Below are 21228 nucleotides of genomic sequence, written 5' to 3'. Positions count from 1 at the left end.
TAAAAATATTGCTGTTTTATAAATAGGACATGGACACAATTGAAGTGTAGCGAGTGTTTGCTTTTATTTGTAATACCATTTGAACTCATATGCATTGACCGATTAAGGAGAGTATTTTCGAAAAAATGTATTGGTTAAAACAGTTACAAAATTTCTTCTCCAAATTCTCAACTTTATTGCTTGCTGCCCCTATCCTGCTGTTTATGTGCCACGAATTTTATTGGCACCAAAAGTAGACATACCAGTCATAATATCTGAGCATTTATAAGTTTACTGGTTCAAATTTTTAACCCCCTGAATCATATGTTGTACAGCAGGTTTAAACATGAGTCGAATTCATGTTTGTAAAATGTGCTGGAAGAACTTTCACATTATCTATTGTGGTTCTGTGTGTGTTTCTTTGGTTTCTCTTAAGGTCCTAAAATTACTAATATTAAGGGTCTCCTCTTACATGGTCCACTTTTAAGAGAATTGATTTGCTTTATTTTACTTAACTTTTGTGCCACTTTTGGCTATTTTGCGAAGTAAGGGATGAGTGATGATGATATGATAGAATTGATGAATGGACACTCACAAATATTCATACCCAGGCTGGGATTCAAACCCAGGACCCCTGGCATCGTAGCACGATGTGCAAACCACTCCGTCACGGGGTGCTGGCACTTTTTAGAGAAGTAATGATTAAGAGAGAAGTAACGTTATCAAGAAACGAACTTCATACTTCTGTGATATGTTTAACAATATTTGTTATATATAACAAGAGAGAACCATGTTCAACACAGTAAAAAAATTGAAAGCAATGCACAGTTGACCAAGATAGGAATCATATCTGCCTTTTATGAAATTTCTTGGCATGCTACTCTGAGAATGGGTATGTATGTATGTGTAGGCATGACACATATGCATACATACATGATTGTACGCAAGTGTGCTGAATTTTACACTCTATCTATTATATTTGAAAAAAAGAAAACAAATTAGAAGGGTGCTAAATCATGAGTGGAGAAAGGAAACACACACAATGGTTGATATAGAGTGTTCTTCAGGGTATAGTGAAACAATTCATGGGACCCTGAAGTGTAGCCAAATGAACATTGTAGAAGGTGATCATGTGTTTAACAAATGGTGCTCATTCCAGTGCTAGAATCATAGATATATGGTTGGCTGGTTGGATAGGTGTCAGGTGAAATGTCAGAAGTAGTGATGGTGATGGTGTGTTAGCATGTTTGGCCCACAAAGGCACTAAATAAAGTTAGGGGAAAAATAACTGCATATTCTTATTTCTGAGAAAACGCACATCTTAAATGCCACATGACCTGCTCCCACTTGAAAATCTGGAGGTAATTCCAAGATGGCCACCTTGATGCATACTGGACCTATCTGGTGTGCTCCCACCCCCATTATCCATATCCGAAGTTTCATCATCCTCTGTCAAGATGTTTTAAAATTAAAAGGGTGCTGCTGGACTTTTCCTCACCCTGTATATTATTACAAACAATATGTATACATGCTAAGCTACTTTTGATTAAGCAATTGACTGAAGAACAATTTTCTCAATAGGCCTACAATATTGTCAACTCACCCCTTCTTTCTTATCGTCAACTCACACCCCAATTGCCACATTGGAATTTCTAGTCATACTACTGCTAAACAAAGCAGTTTAACAAAGTATCAGAATGTAGTATCAATACAACTTACCATAGGCTTCTCAATAGCCTTACCATAAACCATCATGCTTACTTTGAAAATGTATAAGAAAGAATATAGAGTTGAGAAAATTTAATTCGCAAGTAGGAAATGAATTTGTTTGTCATGCAGTAGAAACTTCGTGAACAAGATGCTCAACTTCTTAGTTGTGAATTGTTCCTAGAGATGACGCATATTCACAGTAACCTCTAATGTTGTCAACTCTCATCTAGTAGGAATAAAAATACACTTTGTCAACTCACCCCAGTGTCCCCTAATTGTTGGTATGGGTGGCAAGTGTTGAAATGTTAGTTTTGAAAAAAATAGGGAGGTTTGAATGTGAAAGATAGGGAAGTTGTGAGGTTTGGGTAGGTTTTGCACATCAAAATGTACAGGAGCTTGTGTGGGGTGTGAGAAGTGCATCAAAATATTGCTGATGTTGGGAAGGTGACAGAAAGCCATTCTCTATCTAGATTTTTCAGGATCATTGTGGAGAAAGGAGAGCATGTTCTTTTCTTGAGGTGAGGTGACAGATACAGGACAGTTGGTGTCAGTTTATTATTATTTTTTGTAATTTTGTAAGGAGCATATAAGGTTTGTGGGGAGATGGTTATAGTCGACTAAAGCTTGGTGCAATCTAAGTTGTAGAGGATGTGTTGAATAGTTGTCTTCTGAATGCCAGTGAAAAAGCGACAACTTTTTTCATATGGTAAGGATAGGAACTGGAGCAATGGAAGTAATGGTTGGGAGGTTTGATGTTGATAAAGTTTTTTCTCCAAGTGACATCCCTCAATGTAGACTTCTATATTCAGGAAGGTGACTTGGCTGGTAAAGTCCACCAGATAAGCTCCAATTAAACTGTTTGGCTGCAAGAGGATGTGTGCATGAGGAATGGAATAAATTATGTTCATATTTAAAAGAAACCATACAAGGGGGTTATCACGCATGAGCCAGTAAGGTATCTAAACACTGATAATGAAGAACCAATTGTCATCACTGTACCTGTTGAGGTTACTGTTGTGCTGGCCCATGGAGAGCATCTACGTTAGGCACAGCCCAAACCTCCACATGGACTCACTCTATGGTGCACACACTAAGGCTACTCACTTCTGACTCTCTGGCCACTAACTTCCAACTGTCCCAGCGACCTCTCATCACCGGGGAGTTGGCTTGTGACATGCCACCTCCCCCTGAAAAGAAATGGGGTTGACCAGGGGACAAGCCTATTTCTTTATTAACAATATAGGTTATAATTTAAGATGTACTATAAAATTTATGTACGTAGTAAAATGACATTATCCATCAATAAAGGAATGCACCTCGTATATGTCGCATCTTGTCACAAACAGTGTCTACAAGTTAATATCGGCGCATATTCATATGTAATCACAGAATAGTAAGGTTTATGTAATATCACATTAAGTTGCACTATATCACTGTAGAAAAATTAGTACACAAATTTGAGTTAAGGCACCGTTCTATGGTGTACAATAGAGTGAAATGGAACAAGAAAAGCACAAATATGTCGATCTCATGATGAGCGCTGTTGTAAACACTGTTGAACAAAGACAACTTATCATGGTTAACACAGAAACAAATGTTAAGTCAGGTGTTGTCAATAATTCTGGAAGAAATGTACATACATTGATGTTGATTGAAGACAAGATAATGTGTACGAAGAAGATTCAACAAGGAAAGTTCCTGGAATAATATTGATTGTGCCTCTGGATGACATCTGGAGAAATGATTGCATCTTATTTCTACAACAAAGTACATTAGTGATGACACTAGCATTTAAGTATCAGTGTTTAGGTGCCTAATCCACCTCAGGCATGTTCACTCCCTCACCTGTTCAGCCCGTGCATAATAAATTGGTGAAGGTAAATAGAGCATTAATTTTCCCCCTTCTCACATATGCATACATCCTTTCACAGCCAAGCCATTAGGCAGGCAAAAAGCCTAACTCTAATGACCTAAATGAATGGCCAGCTCGTGACACTTGGGTTGATTCTTGATTAGGATACAGAACAACTTGGTATCAATTTAAATAAAATATCAAAGACTAGTTCATAAATTATGGAGAGAATTGCAGTGGAATTTGATGGTCCAACCACTTGCCACCAATTGAAAAGGTTTTCTAAGCACTGTAACCTAAAACCCCTGAACCTTACCATAACATTATTTTTTACAAAAATTTTTATTTTCAGTAAATGGAACATATTTTACACATTTGTTGTGTTCTTGTAAAATTGTTTCTTTCCATTTTTATTTACAGGTTGAAGAAGGGTCCAGCTTATCACCTGGATCTGTTTGTGGTAGCTATTCTTAATGGGTTCCTATCAATATTTTGCTTGCCCTGGATGCATGCTACATTGCCTCACTCTCCACTCCACGTACGAGGCTTAGCTGATGTTGAGGAAAGAGTGGATCAAGGCCATGTGTATGAAATGTTAGTATTTTTAATTGCCAGCATGTGCCATATCAAACTAATAACATTAATATTGTATTAGTGACTGTACTAGAGTATTTCAGGTAATAAATGAGTTGAGTTGTGTTTAAAGTATCATGTGCTCTTTGGGTTCATAATCAAAAATTATATTATTATATTAATGAGTCATCAGATATAGACCATTGGTTCATGCACATGTGATTACATGCTCATACCTACTCCCTTGCTCAATAATAGTTCACTTGCACAGAGAGACAGGAAGCAAAGTTAAGATAAGTTGTATCTTCATTGTCAATATAGGCTTGCTAATAGTTCAACAAATGTATTTTGTAGCTCCAAATAGCAACATAAATCTCGAAGTGACACCTACTGAATATTCACAACATCCAGTCAAGATCACATGGATAGTTTTCCATAAGATATCTATTTCTGGACATAAATGAGACATTTTGAGGTGTCTAGAGAACATGTATGTCCCTATGTTATAAAAAATGGACATTTGTTGTTTGAATATTTTGATTTCCTTTGGATGTTTTCTGGACTTCTAAAAATAGATATGATTATAATTATATACCTGTTGTTCAAATTATACACCATGTAGCAGAAACTACTGCCATCATTTACATCCTTACATTTATCACTTCTCAAAATATTATATATACGTTTTATGATATAAACACCTTAACATTTGGTTAAAAAAGAAGTAAAGCTCATTTTAATCTAGTTAAGTAATATTTATTCAGTCAAAGCTGCAGTGTTCAGTGTCTCTATGGCACATGACTGCCATGTCTCAGGGTCTATTCCCAGGTGGGTGATCTCAATGCCCCTGGATAAAGTAACTTTGGGACTCACCCAGCTTCTAATCAATGGATATCTAGGGACAGTCCTGTGGGGTAAAAGTGCAGTGCTGAGTGTGGTGCTAATCACATCATTTCCAATGTGTCTGAATTCAATCAATGTGTGAGGCTACCCTACTTTAATGCCCTCCGTGTGTCCTCATGGCAAGGTGCAATAAGCAGGGATAAACCTCCCTGGTATAGCTGCCACCTTGCAATCAAAGGGTCCTAGGTTTGATCCCAGGTAGAGGCACCTGGCACAGTCGTTCAGATCCCACTTTAAACTGTAGTTCAAGTCCCAAAACTTGCTGGACTGATCACTTTTTGATGGCTTGTCCACACCACAATTAAAAGAATTACAACCATGTCTGGAATAATCTGCTATGTTTGCAAGGTGAAGTACCTCAAAATATAAATTTAATATCTGATAAATGTGTGCATTACATTTTAAAATTTCTTTAAAACAATGGCAATGATGATAATTTGCCGGACAATATTAAAGATATTGAAAATATCCTAAGCCTGTTTTTTCTAGGCCTATCTGAGTTGAAATTGGTTTATTTTAAGAATCTCCCTTACACAATATAGTGATACAAGAACATACTTTTTTTTCTACTATAAGTTAAGCTTTCATTGGTACAAGAATATAGAATCTTTTACAAACAACATATTCTTATCACGTGAATTGCATCAAAAATAGATACGGAGTTTGGTTTTAAGTTCATTTTATTCACAGGAAGGCTAATAGGGACTGGACCTACAGTTTAAAGTGGGATCCAAACAGTTTCTTTCACTTTTGGCTAATTACGAGGATGAGAATGAGTGATGATATGATGAAACTGATGAAGGGAAGCTCAGCTCACAAAGAACACTCCCATGCTGGGATTCAAATCTGGGACCCCTGGCACCACAGTGCACTGAAAGTTGGTTGCACTTTTGTGATTTTTTTCAGTTCTAAATGTTTAATGAATATGGGCAGTTCTGTGGCACATTAATATATTATTGTATGTAAGAAACTTTTGTCTACTTTACATAAAGAGGACTTCACCACATACCTTTCAAAGTTATGCACGAGTGGAGTGTTCGAACTGAAGGGGTGGCAGGAGCGTGGGAATAACCCCTCTTCTAGTCCAAATATTTCAAATTTAACATTTCTAAATTCACTCCCAACCAGTAAAAGAAGATTCCATTGTCTGAGAATGTATGAACTATCATTGTTAGCTTTCATTATTCAACAATAATTTGCAGTTTTTCACTTAATTATTGATTTGTTTGGGAAAATTGTACTAGGTCATGTGAGATCCAGAGGGATGTAACTCCAATTTATAAAATACTAGCTGATTACCCAGCATTGCCTAGGTATTTATTTATCCCAAGCTTGTATTAGACAGGAAAATAATGAATTCTAACTATAGTGTAAAATGTAACTAATTTTAAATGTGATCTTGAATGTCATCAATTAGCTTAGTAACTCCAAAAACTATGGATTCGACACTAATCTAGGTCATTTGTGGCATTTTATTTTTAACCCTCTCTCACCCTCCCCTCCCCCACCCATGTCGATAGGTGAGGAACTTGGAGTTGAACTGCATTGCGAGTGTCACAAAAACTATGGATTTCATTCGCAACACAGCCTGAATGTTAGACAACCTGAGAAACACTATCATTGTTCGGATTGCATAGAGTCACGGATGTCTGTTTGTGCGGAATTTCGTATCGGTGGTTTTCGATTATTTTTACATGTCACCCCTTCCCACCCCACCCCCAGGGGTGGCAGGGGTGTCTTACCCCCACAGTATTTATTTTCAGATTGCAAGTGATACGTATACCAAGTTTCCTTGAAATTGCTCCCGGTATTCGAGAGTTATGCCGGAACAAACAAATATACACACCCACACACACACACTCACATACATCCATTTTTATATATACAAGGTGTTTCGTAAGTTCGTTTACAATGCTTGGGAGGTGATTGTACGAGTGAAAATAAGGTGGAAAGTTCATGTAACGAAATTCCTGAAACGGCTTTGTTGCCGAGTTATTGGCGTTTGAAAACGTGGGAAAATGATTTTCCGAAGTGAATAATGGCAAAACGGGTGGAGAGTAGTCGTCGGTGTTGGGCGGTCCACTAAGAAATTGGTACGCTCTTGTCAAAAAATCATGTAGCAATGTTGTGCAATGTCGGCGCAAGGGATTCCCCAAAGGATGCGAACGAAGATGTTGACGGGAGTGGGATGGGTGTGCGTTTTGCATGAGCTGGTATCAACGAAAATTGGCATGTATTGAATGGCACCAAAAAACAAAGAAAATTTCCTGAGCGAAGGGCACCATGACGTAAAAACGAAAAAAATGAACTGTCATAGGTTGCATACCCTGAAGGGCACACAGTATGCTTAATGGAGATGTGAAGGGAACCTCATCACAGACGGTTTTCAAAGTGTCTACCATGTACTTCCAAGCAGAGGCAACAACGGCGAATCAAGGATTGTCTGGTGTGACCCAACAACCCCGGCGTTTCTGCTATCGATGCTGCAGCTACATTGATACGGGCAACGAGGTCCTCGGCTGACACGACGGGTGTTTCGTAACCGAGGCGTTTCATCTCTCCCCAGAGGAAGAAATCCAGGGGTGTAATATCAGGCAATCGAGGTGGCCATGTCACAGGCCCTCCCCTGCCAATGCACTGGTTGTGGAATACGGTATTGAGGAAATGGCGCACATTCCGATCGAAATGTGGGGGTGCACCGTCATGTTGAAACCACAGTCTTTGTCGCAGTGCCAAGGGCACGTCCTCTAGTAGTTCAGGCAAAACCTCACTGAGAAATGCTTGATAAGTGGGTCCACATAGGCGAACAGAGAGAATATACAGTCCAATCAAATGGTCATGCAGTATCCCGCACCACACATTCACTGCAAATCTGTGCTGATAATAATAATAATAATAATGCCTTTATTTAGCAGGCGAGGTTCAGCCGTAGGCTGCTCTACCACCTAACCCATGCACTAGCAGTGCATGTGGATTATCATGTTCCCACACATGACTGTTTTTACTATTGAACACACAAGTTTTCGGAAAGATAGTACCGTATTCTGAGAATTGGGGATAGTTTCAATTTGATGAACAAACCATTGGCAAAAGTCCTCACGTGGGACAAAGTCCCGAAGTAAAAGATCTTGCACTTTCTTCAATTTGTACAGGTGCATCCTCTCTTCTGCCAGGACTCGCCACACATTCACATGGGAGGTGTTTCGTTCGTGGGCTAGTGCGCACATACTGGTACCTGGATGATCCATCACTGCAGTTAGCACATCTTCCACAAACCGTCTTGTTCGCACACTTCGCGGTCGTCCAACTTCTCGACGAGGTGGCAACACTGATCCTGTTTCCCGAAGTCGAGTGTCTACAGTTTGAAATAAGGTGTGCGATGGTAACACCCTATTTGGAAAACGTGCCCCATACAGACACCTTGCAGCACGGCTATTACCTCCAGCCTCCCCATAAACCAGATGCATGTCCGCCAGCTCTTGGGACTTGTATGCAGCCATCCCTTACACCGGGCTACACCGGCCGTTAACACTAGTACACTTCACAGAACACGATGGTCTGTGGCTAAGAATTAACACGTAACACTGCTAGGTCAAATGTTTGACCAACACTACTGTCCAAGAACCTCACGTCTTTCCATTCAACCGTGAATGTTTAACAGTTCATGCACACAAAGCGCAGTAGTAAAGTCTACGTGGCATGTATGTAAATGAACAAGTGTAGTGTAAAGGATGATATCACATTTTTGGAGTTTTATTGTCTCTAGAGCTGAGTATATTATTTTCAAACTGGGTAATCAAAAATATTCCACCCTGTATAATTATTAGGGACATTGAATTTTTGCGATGCGCAAAATCGCGAAATATGAAAAAAAAAAAAAAAAGTGCAATTTTGAACATTGTGCACATAACTACACCCCCAATGATGAAATATGCATGAGTTTTATTCGTGAAGTAATGCGAAATGTGTGCTTTTCTACGAAATGAACGCTTTTTCGTGAAATAACCATGAAATATCATCAAATTAAGTAGAAAACACACAAAAACTGGCAATCGAGGTTGTGCGCGCAAACTGTCGATTTGTAACAAAATGTTTGCCTAAAGTTTCCTACCACTTGCAGCTGGAGAACGTTTTATTTTCGATCACATCAGGAAGATGCTGCAAATTGGGATTTCCCAATTTCTTCTTTTTTTTCAGTGCAATTATCAATGGCGTCGATTTGGGGGGGGGGGGTGCGGGGTCCTTACTTCTTTGCTCCTGCACTATGGCCTCTAAATACTAAGCCTTGTCTAGCAAGAAAAGTAAACTATCCTAGCCCCACCCAATTGCCACTACTGGCAATTACAGTTGAAATCTATGTACTTGTGTATGTGTACAGTATATAAAAATGAAGTAGTTTATCAATTCATAGCTCTTTTGTATGTTGTTTCCTCTCATGATGAAAAAGTGTGTGCCAATTTTTATATTTTTTTTCCACCGCTGGTATATACCGCTGATCTTACATTTTATTTACCGCTCTCCTCAGTTTTTATTTACCATAAATTTGTCTCCCTAATATTTATATTGCATATGTCCATATTGTTCCCCAAATCCCAAAAAAAAAAAATTTGAAGTTTGTGCCACTGACTGATTTGTCAAATGCTTGTGATAGAATGGAAAGTTGCACATAACTGTACTTTTGTAATAAAAATTGGCTGTTGATTTTAATAAATATACTTTAAATACTACATTTTGTTGCTATTATTATTGTAATGACACTATTCGAATTGACTTCTATTAGGTAGGTTAGGTCATAATACTAAAAAAAATATCTACAATGCAAAACAAAGTTCTGAAGTCCTCCTCCACCCTCTACACTTTGTGTAATTTTAACACTGCATGATAGTAAGTGCATAAGTTTTACTTAATTCTTGATATCACGTGATATCAAATATGTAAGAAGGAAACTTGTGAATTAGATACAAATCAAATTGAAGTAAATGTGTATATGTTTAAATAAATTTAGGCTACAGCTAGATTACAAGAGCAGTTGTAATTATACTTGTTATTATATGCAATATTTTTTAAAGTATAATTTATTATGTTTTTATTTTCCAGCATTGTAAAAGTGAGGGAAACAAGACTGACAGGAATGCTGTCACACATCCTTATTGGCTTGTCTATATTTCTCTTGCCCTATCCAATGGCTTATATACCAACAGCAGTTCTTGATGGGTTGTTTCTTTACATGGCTGTAACATCATTAAATGGGAATCAAATGTTTGAAAGAATAACCCTTTTATTTATGGAGCAGGTACGTTAGTTCTGTTTCATATATAGTAACTTCTATCTTACCTGTAAAAGTACGATACAATTAAATCAAATTTATGTTTACTTCTTTGCATTTTCTTTACGAACATTTTCCAAAGTTTGAAAGTCTGAAAGTTGTTATATACAGTGTGTCCTAAAATAATTATCAGTGTTTCATTGTCGTTTAATTTCCTTTATATGTGGGGTAGAAGGACAAAGCTTATATGGGAGTAAACAACAACTCAACAAGTTTACATAATGTACCTTATAAATGTTCAATGTGAGCACATTTCGTGATACAGTACACATCCTTCCAGTAGTCCAATGCTTCTCGATGCTTTCATTCGACACACTTGGAAGTCCAGAACTCTTCCCTTTGCAGACACATCCAGTTATTTGAAACTTATTAAACCATCAACGAATGTTGTTATCTGATGGAGGGTCACTTCCAAATCGCCGTCAAAAAGCTCGCTGAACTGACACAGCAGAACCACACCTTGCAAATGCAATGACACAAAAAGACTTCTGCATGTAAGTTGCAGTGACGTGCGGTGACGTCGACACTTGGGATAGAAGTCAGTGGCATGCTCAAGGGGGGGTGGGGTTGGTGTGGGTCACACTCCTCCCCCCTTTAGGGCCCATTATTCCTAAAAAAAGAATGTCAATAACAGGAAAAGATTACAAAATGATGAATGAGTACTAAAAAAAGTACACATAAACCCAACCCACATTCGAAAATAAAAAACGATTTGATTTTACTACTAAGCCAGAGATCCTGAGTTAGAATCTCAGCTTGGCCATGGATATTCTTTGTGTGTGTCCCTTCATCAATTTTATCATATCATCTTCGTGATTAGTCAATAGTGGCGGAAAAACGAAGTAAAATAAATGAAATCGAGCAATCAATTAATGATTTGATTTCATTTTTGTTACTTAGCGTCACTTTTTTGTCACATTTGGTTAATTGCAAAGATGATACGATAAAATTAATGAAGGTACAAACACAAAGAACACCCATACCCAGGATGGGGTTCGAACCCGGAACTCCTAGTGTCGTAGCGCACTCTGATAACCACTCCCGCACAGTTGGTTGATTTGGTGTTTTAAGTACACTGTATGCACAGAAACAAAACAGGAAACAAAACACACTTTTTGTAGTTTCTTCAATAATATTCATTTGACTTTTTGAGTTCTGAGATACATTTTTCATTCCAAATTATTTTATTATTCACTGCAGAGTACAACACATAGGACAAGAATGTGCACTCATCACGGGTTCGAATCCTGGCCTGGATTGTTCATATGAGGTCCCTTCATCAATTTCATCATATCATCACTCATCCTCATTTTCACAATAACCAAATGTGGCAGAAAAGCGAAGTAAAATAAACCAATCCTACAACAATATGAATGCACGTTCTCTTGCCCAAATAAATACATCCGTATTTATGACTGTTAGAGGCCAAGAGTAGTATATTTAAATAAAACACTACTAAAACGAGAGTGAGAGAGAGCCCGAGCACATATTTGTAATTTAATCATTATATATTCCATACTTGAAAAAAAAGAAAGAAAGCATAACATTATTGTCTGCACATAACACGTTCCCATTTCATAAATAATAAAACTACATCCCATATTATACATACATATTGTACAACGTGTAAAATGTTGTGTAAATACAGAGAACTGCAGAAAATTTTACCCTGAGTTCTTTAGAGGATTTACAAAAAAATCTATGAGAAACCAATCCCCTACCTGTCCTATAGGAGATAGACTGCGGGACCTGAAAGCACGGGCTTTCAACCATTACATCGGGAGAGGGGTAGAAATCTTCCTTTTCTTTCGGGCGGCCGTTTCTACCTGGAAACTGGTCAGACGGAAGAAGAGCGAGCTAGGGTATCCAGCCAGCTTTACCCGTGGAGAAGACCGATGGACGAGAAGAGCATGGAAAAAAAAGGTGTTGCATATGAGCTGTGGTGGCTTTAACAATACAATAAATATTGTGATTTGAATATAATTCGAGATGTGAGATTGATTGATCTATCTCTGCTAGACTAGCTACTCCTCAGTGCACGTCACTGGTAAGTTGCTTTCTTATAATGCACCTATGCCGCTGTGACTGATGTGAAAAAAATTATAACCGCTCAGAGTAGCAAACTCCCAGAGCCATTTTTATCGTGCATATATGATATAAATATTCACCTACATTGGCTGCAATATACCAACTGCTTGAAACCTCGATAATCATTTTGGGACATGTATATTATGACAAGATATATATAAATTAGATACATAAAACTTCTCACATTATAAATCCAGCATTCGTACATTGAATTAAAATTAAGTACTCTAAAGCAAAGTTGAAATTCAAATGTTGTCTGATACTTTCAGGGCATGCTAAGCATGATAAAATTTAGTTGACAAAAATAAATAGGAGATCACCATTATTGCTTTCATGGTATGCACTTTCATGCACCTGTAGAATTTTAACTGTTTAATTATGTATTTTCATAACTTGAGCACATCTTCAGTACAGAGAATATATATGACATCCAACATTCTCTGTAGTGAGGATGTGGATTAGAAAAAAATGATTAATCTTAATTTTGTTTGGTAAGTGTTTCATGTTTACTTCATACATATTATATGCATTTTAAACCTTCCAATTATTTCCTTTTTCACATTACACACACACACACACACATGCACATACAGGGGCCAAAAAGAAATCTGTAATGGGACTGAAACACGTGCACATAATGTGAAACATGCACTGCAAACAAGATGTTGCACATTGTATAGCTCTCTGGAAGGAGACTCAACAGGTTCCAAAGCCTATCAGATTTTCATGTTACCTGCCAATTACTCCAGAACTAAGAAGTCAAGGGTGTCACTTGGTTCATGGCCAGTTTTAGGAGTCAATAATATATACCTTTTCTACCATAGAGGAAAATTAACTTTAAAAATGGATTTATCTGCATTCCAAATTTTTATTTAAATGTGAACGTTGCTTAGGCTGGAGTCGACCTTTGCTCAATGGCAGTGAAGCCATTTTCGAAATTTCCTCTCCTTTTGAAAAAATTCCATGATATTCCAAATTCTGAAAAATTACATCTATTTAAAATTCCTTCGAGAACATTCACATGAATCTTTGTGTGATTTGCTCTCACTGTTGTCTAGATATTCAAAATAGTTTCATGGCTACATAACCATATTAAACTTTAATAAATTAATAACTTAAAATTTATTAACAGCCACAAAACTATTGTGAATTTCTAGGCAGCAGCTAAACAACAACAAGCTTTCCCTGAATGTTAATAAAACAGTTCTAATAAATTTTAATCCAGCAAAACAAATAAAAAACTTAAATATAGTTATTAACAATGAAGTCATAAAATAATGCAATGCAATAAAACTCTTAGGAGTATGGATAGACACAAACCTGTCTTGGGACATGCAAATTACTAATTTAACTCAAAAGTTAAGCAGGCTCTGCTACATGATGAGAATTTTGAGAAATGTTTTAACTTTGAATGATTTAAGGACAGTATATTTTGGATAGATTCAACCTGTACTTACATATGGTATCTCTTTCTGGGGCAGTTCACCCAAAATGCAGAAAATTTTTATTTGGCAAAAATGCATATTAAAAATTATGAAGAATGTATCCCTCTCAAACCCAACAAAACAAATTTTCAATGAATTTCAAATATTACCTCTTCCATGTTTTGTACATATTAGAAACGTTGTACTTTATTCATACTAATTCTAAAATCTTCTCAAAAAATCTGGACATACTCAAGTACAGCACTCGTATGCATAACTCCCTCCACCTTTCTACTGTCTGCACATCCAAAACACATAGTGGTCTAGGATTTCAAGGTGTAAAACTCTATAACAAGCTGCCAGAGGAATTCAAGAATCATAATCCAACCAAATTTAAAATAACAGTAACAAGCTTGCTTATGAAGTATTTGTTTTATAGCACAGAGGAGTACTTAGATCATATTTTTCATTAATAGACAGACATAACTTTTGATTTTTTCTTCTATTTTTATGTTCACTAATAGCCATAACCTTTGATATTTCTTCTATTTTTTATGTTATTCTATACTCTTTTATACTTTTTAATATGCATAAGTATGTGTTAATTCCTTTGTACTCAAAATTATACATGTAATTGACCTATCCCATATCATAGTGCTATTTGTACTTATATGATCAAGTAGATGGAAATAAATCATATCAAATAAATCATATCATATCAATGTACATATTATTGACACCTGAAACTAGGCACGAACCAAGTGACCCCTTTGACTTCTTAGTTCTGGAGTAACTGGCAGGTAACAAGAAAATCTGACAGGCTTTGGAGACCTGTTGAGTCTTCTTCAAGAAAGCTATGCAATGTGCAACATCTTGTTTGCAGTGCAAGTTTCACATTATGTTCACCTGTTCCAGGCCTATTGCAGGTTTCTGCTTTGGCCCCCGTGTGTGTATGTAAAGTGAATGGAAATTGCATATATTTTAAATCTAATCACACCCTCAGAAATGTAACTTCTCCAAAACTCTGATCTTACCAGAAATATATGTATGATTTTCATTACTAGGAAATGTTACATTTACCATCAATTGATTCTCACTGAGACTTTGCTATCCTGTAAAAAAGCACTCTGATTGTTAGAGTCACAATCTTGACTCAATAGTTCCAGGTCTGAATCACATATAAGCAAACCTAATCAAAATAACAGTACATGCAATGAAATTTAGTTTGTGTTTGTTAGTAGCATTATATTTCTCTGCAGAAAAGTTTGTTAGGATATGCCAGGAAGTGAGAGAAATATAACATGTTTAATCTAATAACTTGTTTCTCTGAAGAAATAAGTTTCATTTTTTCTTTTACCTAATAAATACTGTCAGTCCAGTATCTCTAATTACATTTTACGGCCATTGTAGGTGTTACAATCACATTGATCATTATCTTTATCACAATGAGCAAAGGTATTGCTTATTATCACAAACGAAAAAAATGAAATATTCTGGTCTGTCTGAAAAATAAATGTATGTAATAATGGATTGATTACATTTCATTTCCTTGAAAGAACCAAGGTATTAATTATAATTTATAATTGAACTCTTTGTTTTAAATGTATTACTTGTGTGATTTCCATATTTGCTTTTAATAGGCTGCTTATCCTCCAAATCACTACATTAGACGAGTTCCACAAAGAAAAATTCATGAGTTTACAGTTTGTCAAGTTGCCCAATTGGTTTTAATGTGTGTTTTTGGATTTGCTCCATGGGCATATATAAAGATGATATTTCCATTTATGATATTACTCCTTCTACCAATAAGGTATGTATTTTATTTGTACAATGTTAGAAGTTAACTGTTTTACATTTTGCAAGGATTTAAATGTGTAGAGGCTTGGATTCATTACCTAACCCAGATGTTGCTTCTTATCCGTGAATCAGGATAGCATATATCATGCTATTGCCTCTAATCTTAAAAGATGCAGTCAAATTAGAAGTACAAGGTATGTACTGAAAGTAATGAGCCAAGTGATATTACTCAAAGTTTAAAACCAATATTTTTATTCTACCTATAGTAATACATAATTTGGACCTTGTTGTTCCTTTTTCATATAACATCCAGATCAGCCAACACATTTGCACCACTGTAACGACAGCTGGAAAATGCTCCTCTTGTAGAAGTCCGTTTCGGCACAATGTACCTCCGGCAAACCTCATTCTTCACCTTGGCACCCATCTTGAAATAAACTTGTGATAACCAAGAGTCTTTATGATGTCCTGTGTTCAGATAATGTGCAATTTCTCGTACAGTTAACTTCCTGTCATTTTGGATAAGCTCGTCAATCCAGTGTTGCGTTTTGTTGCGCGTGGAAGCTGTATTCGATCTGCCACTACGAGGTTTATCAACAATGTCTGTGTTACCATCTGCAAAATGTCTCACCCATTATTTCACTGTAGTCTCTACTGTAACCCATGTAGGCACCTCCACAGAAGTTCAGCAAATGCTGATGAATTTCTGCACCTCTAATGTTTTCACTAACAAGAAATTCCACGACTGCACATTGACAAATTTAAGTGTCTGTGGACGCCATTTTTCTCTTACCAACAGCACTGACAGCGAAAGTGCACATGTGTCTGCATGTGGTTCATGCAGTTAACAGCAGATGGCTGTATCTGCCGTACATGTGGTTTCAACCAAAATGGTCAAGGTTTGAGAGTAATCGAACAAGGCTCACGACTTTCAGTATGTGCCTTGTGATATATTTTAGAAGCTGTTATGGATGTTTCAAATATTAATTCACCATGTAAAGTTTTTTAACATAGGATGTCCTAATGCAAATTAGACGTTTCTGAGAATGCTGACAATGTTGTGTGTGTGAAAGGTGAAGATGCTTGTACATATTTACTTAAATATTTTAAAATTATTTTATTATTGTATTATTTCAATTCCTAAAATTCAAATAATATTAAATAACTCTGAAAAATCTTAATTTGCACATTCAAATATTACTTCAAGGTACCGTATTAAGGTCAGGATTCAAATAATGCAATGTGCCTTCTTGAAAACAGGGAATTAATTTATTATTTTGTTAGCACATGCTAACATTACACGCAAAGAAATTGAAGCTGCATTTACCACATAACTACTATATCTGTCATTTGTACTACTCAGAATCTGACTTGCTTGATATCTTATTGGTTATAGATTGTTGAAAGAAGTGTTCGATGAGAAGAATTTATGCTGTAATAAACTAGTGCTTGATAGGTCTTTGAGTACATGACTATAGATCCCCCCACAATCAGTTCTCCATATTGGAGACTTTAATTTGATTCTTTCCTCAAGTGGAAATTTTTCTGCCAGTGTCCATGCAAAAGTGGCCCTACATCTGCTATGTACAGTCATGGACACTTCTGGGTTGTAACAACCCCATATATTTTCAATGGGATTGCTTCAACCCAGAAGGGTCTGTGACTGTACCAACATAATTCAGTGCAGTGAATCTGGGGATAACTTGATCTTTCAATTCTTCGATCCTTTAAATTCCATATCTTCAATTTTCCTGAAACATGGATAGTCCACCATGATGCCAGTTGTTACTTTTGACTGTGTTGATTCAAATTGACATGTAGACAGATATCACAATGAACTAGAACTTCGTACTTCTCTCAGTGCATAACATTTTTTACGAAGATATATATATGAAAGTGAGAGAAGGTCAAGTCAGCTACTACTTTGCCCTTCTAATCCCCCTTTCCATTGTGAAAAAAAAATTAGATAACTAAATGCATTTTAGCTGAAATATGATTCTTTATGTGTGGTTTAGGATACATTATGTGTAACTTATATCACTGAAAAATAACTCCCCACACTATCTCTTCACCGCTCGTGTTTGTCTGACTGAATTAATAGTAAAAAAAATAATTGGATGTTTGAATTGAGTAGATAAATCGACAGATTAACTGACAACGTTTATATTGATATTTTGATCCAAGGAATTTTGTTTTTATTTCTGATCTATCAAAGGATAAAGAGATATTTTGTCTAGACTTACTATCATTGACTTCTGTACATAATGCATGTTCTTAGTATATTGATAGTTTATATTCAGATTCGAGAATGAAGTTTCTTACAGAGTATCCATATTACTTAAGGAACCATCAAAACAAAAATGAACTCCCCTCTCCCCAACAGTCATATTTATTAAGTATTAGTTAGAAGTGAAAAATTTAATAAAGACATCTGATGACTGAACGCAAGAGATAATTTTGCCACAGAATGTTCATATTCAGTGGTTCATAAAGGGCGTGCCATGGCAAACTATGGTGCTATGAACTTCTGTGACCTAGTGTTATATATTGTGCTATTTATTGAACAACGAAGGCATGAATTTAATAGATCAGGTCAGAAGAGTTTAAATAATAAAAAAAAATGTACTGTATGAATGTGTGGCAATATTCCACAGGACGAAATGGTGTGCATTGATCCAAAAAAGTTTGAGAGCCACTGCTCTCAATAATGGAGTATAAAATCCATTATCTCAGGTAGGGAAATGGTTAAATTTTTGGTTTCTTTCTTAGTGTTGCCTAGAATTGAAATTCTTAGGTCATAACTACCTGGGTGGACACAACAACCAAATTTATCACAAAATATCTATAAATTTGTAATGTAGTATGAGTTTAAGGTTTCTCAAGAAACAATTTGAGACCCTAGTTGGAAAACACTAGAGGAAAAGTGTTAAATTTTTGTTATATTATCTCAAGCTGGAGCTGAAACTCTCGTGTAAATCCTGTACCAAATTGTACCTTATTGGCCTGTCTATCCACCAGTCTTTATATTGATTGTATAGTTATGGACACTTCTGGGTTATAACAATTCCATTAACTTTCAATGGAATCGTTACAACCCAGAAGTGTCCATGACTGTACAATATAGGTTCCAGGACAGGTGACAATCATCTGTCATCATACAATAAAATTGTATATTCCTTTTCTGTACAACTGCATCTACGTAGCCTTAAAATGTGAAGACAGTGCATCTTTCATGCCATGTTGTCACAGGGTATTTACAAAACCTTGAAAATGATAAACTGTTGGGGAGATGTCAGGAGAATATACTGAACGAGACAGTACACAACTCTGTGACCATTTTTTGGGTAGCTTATGCTGTGTGCAGGCGACCAGTATGCATGAAAAGGAGAGGCCATGAGACTTGACTTCTTTGGTGTGCAATGGCAGTGATTGATTGACCTTGGTCCAGGAGTTCAATCAAGAGCTGGTATCAAGCTTACCATAGCTTGTGTCATAGTTAGTCTGATACAGCATGCTTAGTGCAAGCCTGTTCTTCTGTCATATTCTTTGCATAGTGAGATTTTAGCTTGCACAGAAGTGCAGTAAGCATCACTTGGCAAGCTTGCTGCTACTATCAAGCAGAAATAAACATGTTCACTTGACATGACAAGCATGTTTCACTGGCACCCGTGGCAGAGTGGTTAGCACATCATGCTATGACACCAGGGGTTCCAGTTTTGAATCCCAGCCTGGGCATGGATGTTTGTGAGTGCCAATTCATCAATTTCATCATATCATCACTCATCCCCATCTTCGAAAATTAGCCAAAAGTGGCACAAAAAGTGAAGTAAAATATACCAAATAAATAAACCAATAAGCATGTTTCAACTTTGAAGCAAACTTAATGTTTTGCCTGCAAAAATGAACCTTGTGTTGCAATGCCCAGAATTCAGTGAGTAAAATCTTCTATGGTGTAGTGATGGCTTTTTGATCTTGTGAGGTAGCTCACCTGGTGACAAGCGCTAATATGAATGTAGCACAAGTTGTACAAAGCAATTTTCATCATAAGTAATGATACTCTCCAATAACAGCTCATGTTCATGTCTCTAAGGCAGCAAGGGACACATTGTTTGATAAAACCTCTTGTTGGCTTCTGCATGTAGGTGATCTTGGCCTGTTGTTTCTTGCACATGCAATACCTGTGCTCTCTGCACCTGCAATTTGTGAATTAATCATGTTCCCTGGATTCGAATCCTGGCCTGTGCATGGGTATTCATTCTAAGTGCCGTTTATCAATTTCATCATATCATCACTCATTCTCATCTTTATGATTAGCCAAAAGTGGCAGAAAAGCAAAGTAAAATATACCAAATCAAATGAAAATTAAATATACCATGTCGTGTAAAGTATCAATCAATCAACTCAAGGTCTGCCTGCATTGTCTCATCTTAACACATTCTCTGCCACATCGGTCATAATGACCGAAACCGGCGCACACCAATCACACCATGTTGGACATTCTGTCCGAAAGATGTGGGTTGCACTTTGTTTTCCTTGTGCACTATTGGTCACGAGTATAACAAAGATGCACATAAGGCATGACCAACAAGGTATAGGGAGTTGAGTGCACATAATAGTGTTTTGTCTGTTCTGTTGTTTTTTTTTTACAGGAAAAAAGCTAAATTTACAAAATAAAGTTCAATAACCACTTTGGTGCAGGAGGAAGAAATTGGTGAAACCACCCTGGTAGGGATCGTGTTAATCATGGAACTTCCAAATTGAGAACTGCCCTTAGCAGTCACTTAAAGTGTCCACTATAAACAAATAACATATGTTCCGCTAGTAATTCTTTCAAGCTTCACAGTCTGAATCATCAATAGCAGTGTGGCAAGATCTTGCTTTTAATATAAACTCTTACATGTACTGCAAATTCACTCATGTGTCTTATAGAGCCCTGACTATCCTTTGGGAAATATATTCCTACTTATTTTAATTTCTTATATATGCACCTTGCTTGAAAGTTGATTCCAAAATCTGTAGCTAAGAGAAATTCAATTATATTATTTTTTTATGGTAGAATATACTCACAATAAGTTTCTCTATTTCAGACATCGGCTTGTTCCATTAGTTATTGAAGACAGATATTTAGAAGCTTTGGATGGAGAACATCAGTAGTTTATTTTCACTTATTGCATGAAAGTCTTTGTTTTAGTTGTGGTGATCTAAGAGTGGGATATAAACAAATTTTTCTCAATATTTAAATGAGAAGCAATAATTTGTGTTGTGTGAGTAATAGAGTGCCAATGATCTTACCTTAAGGACATTTAATTTTCTACAAGAAAGAATAAAGAAAGGAGTAGTGTTTTTTCTAGAATGTGTGAGTTCCTTTTTTCTCCCAGACTTGGTAGTTCAGACAAAACTAACCATTCAATTAATCAGCCTAACTAAAGTGTGCTTTTATGGAAGTTGATTCCAACATAACCTGTTATAGTGTTACTAGAAGTGCACTTCACAAGTGACAGGTATGTTTTTTTTTTGTTTTTTTTGGAGTAAACCCTACTAATAGAGTGAGTGAATCAGTGCTCCATAGGATTTAC

The 21228-nt window shown here is 36.5% G+C and overlaps 1 protein-coding gene across 1 annotated transcript in view; it reads left to right on the top strand.

The window, feature by feature from the left end:
• Positions 1-20806, top strand: part of LOC145983754 (solute carrier family 4 member 11-like) — a 398440-nt gene extending 377634 nt beyond the window's left edge. The window contains exons 11-14 of the mRNA XM_083116803.1: positions 3962-4135; positions 10115-10310; positions 15496-15665; positions 20740-20806. Of these exons, the coding sequence (XP_082972929.1) occupies positions 3962-4135; positions 10115-10310; positions 15496-15665; positions 20740-20806 (607 nt within the window). The remainder of the gene's footprint in view (positions 1-3961; positions 4136-10114; positions 10311-15495; positions 15666-20739) is intronic.
• Positions 20807-21228: the final 422 nt, after the last annotated feature.

This window comes from Lepisma saccharinum, chromosome 2 (assembly GCF_977018435.1).
Source record: "Lepisma saccharinum chromosome 2, izLepSacc3.1, whole genome shotgun sequence".
NCBI classification, from domain to species: Eukaryota; Metazoa; Arthropoda; class Insecta; order Zygentoma; family Lepismatidae; genus Lepisma; species Lepisma saccharinum.
The sequence above is the reverse complement of the archived record's forward strand: the minus strand, read 5'-3'. Positions and strand labels throughout refer to the sequence as shown.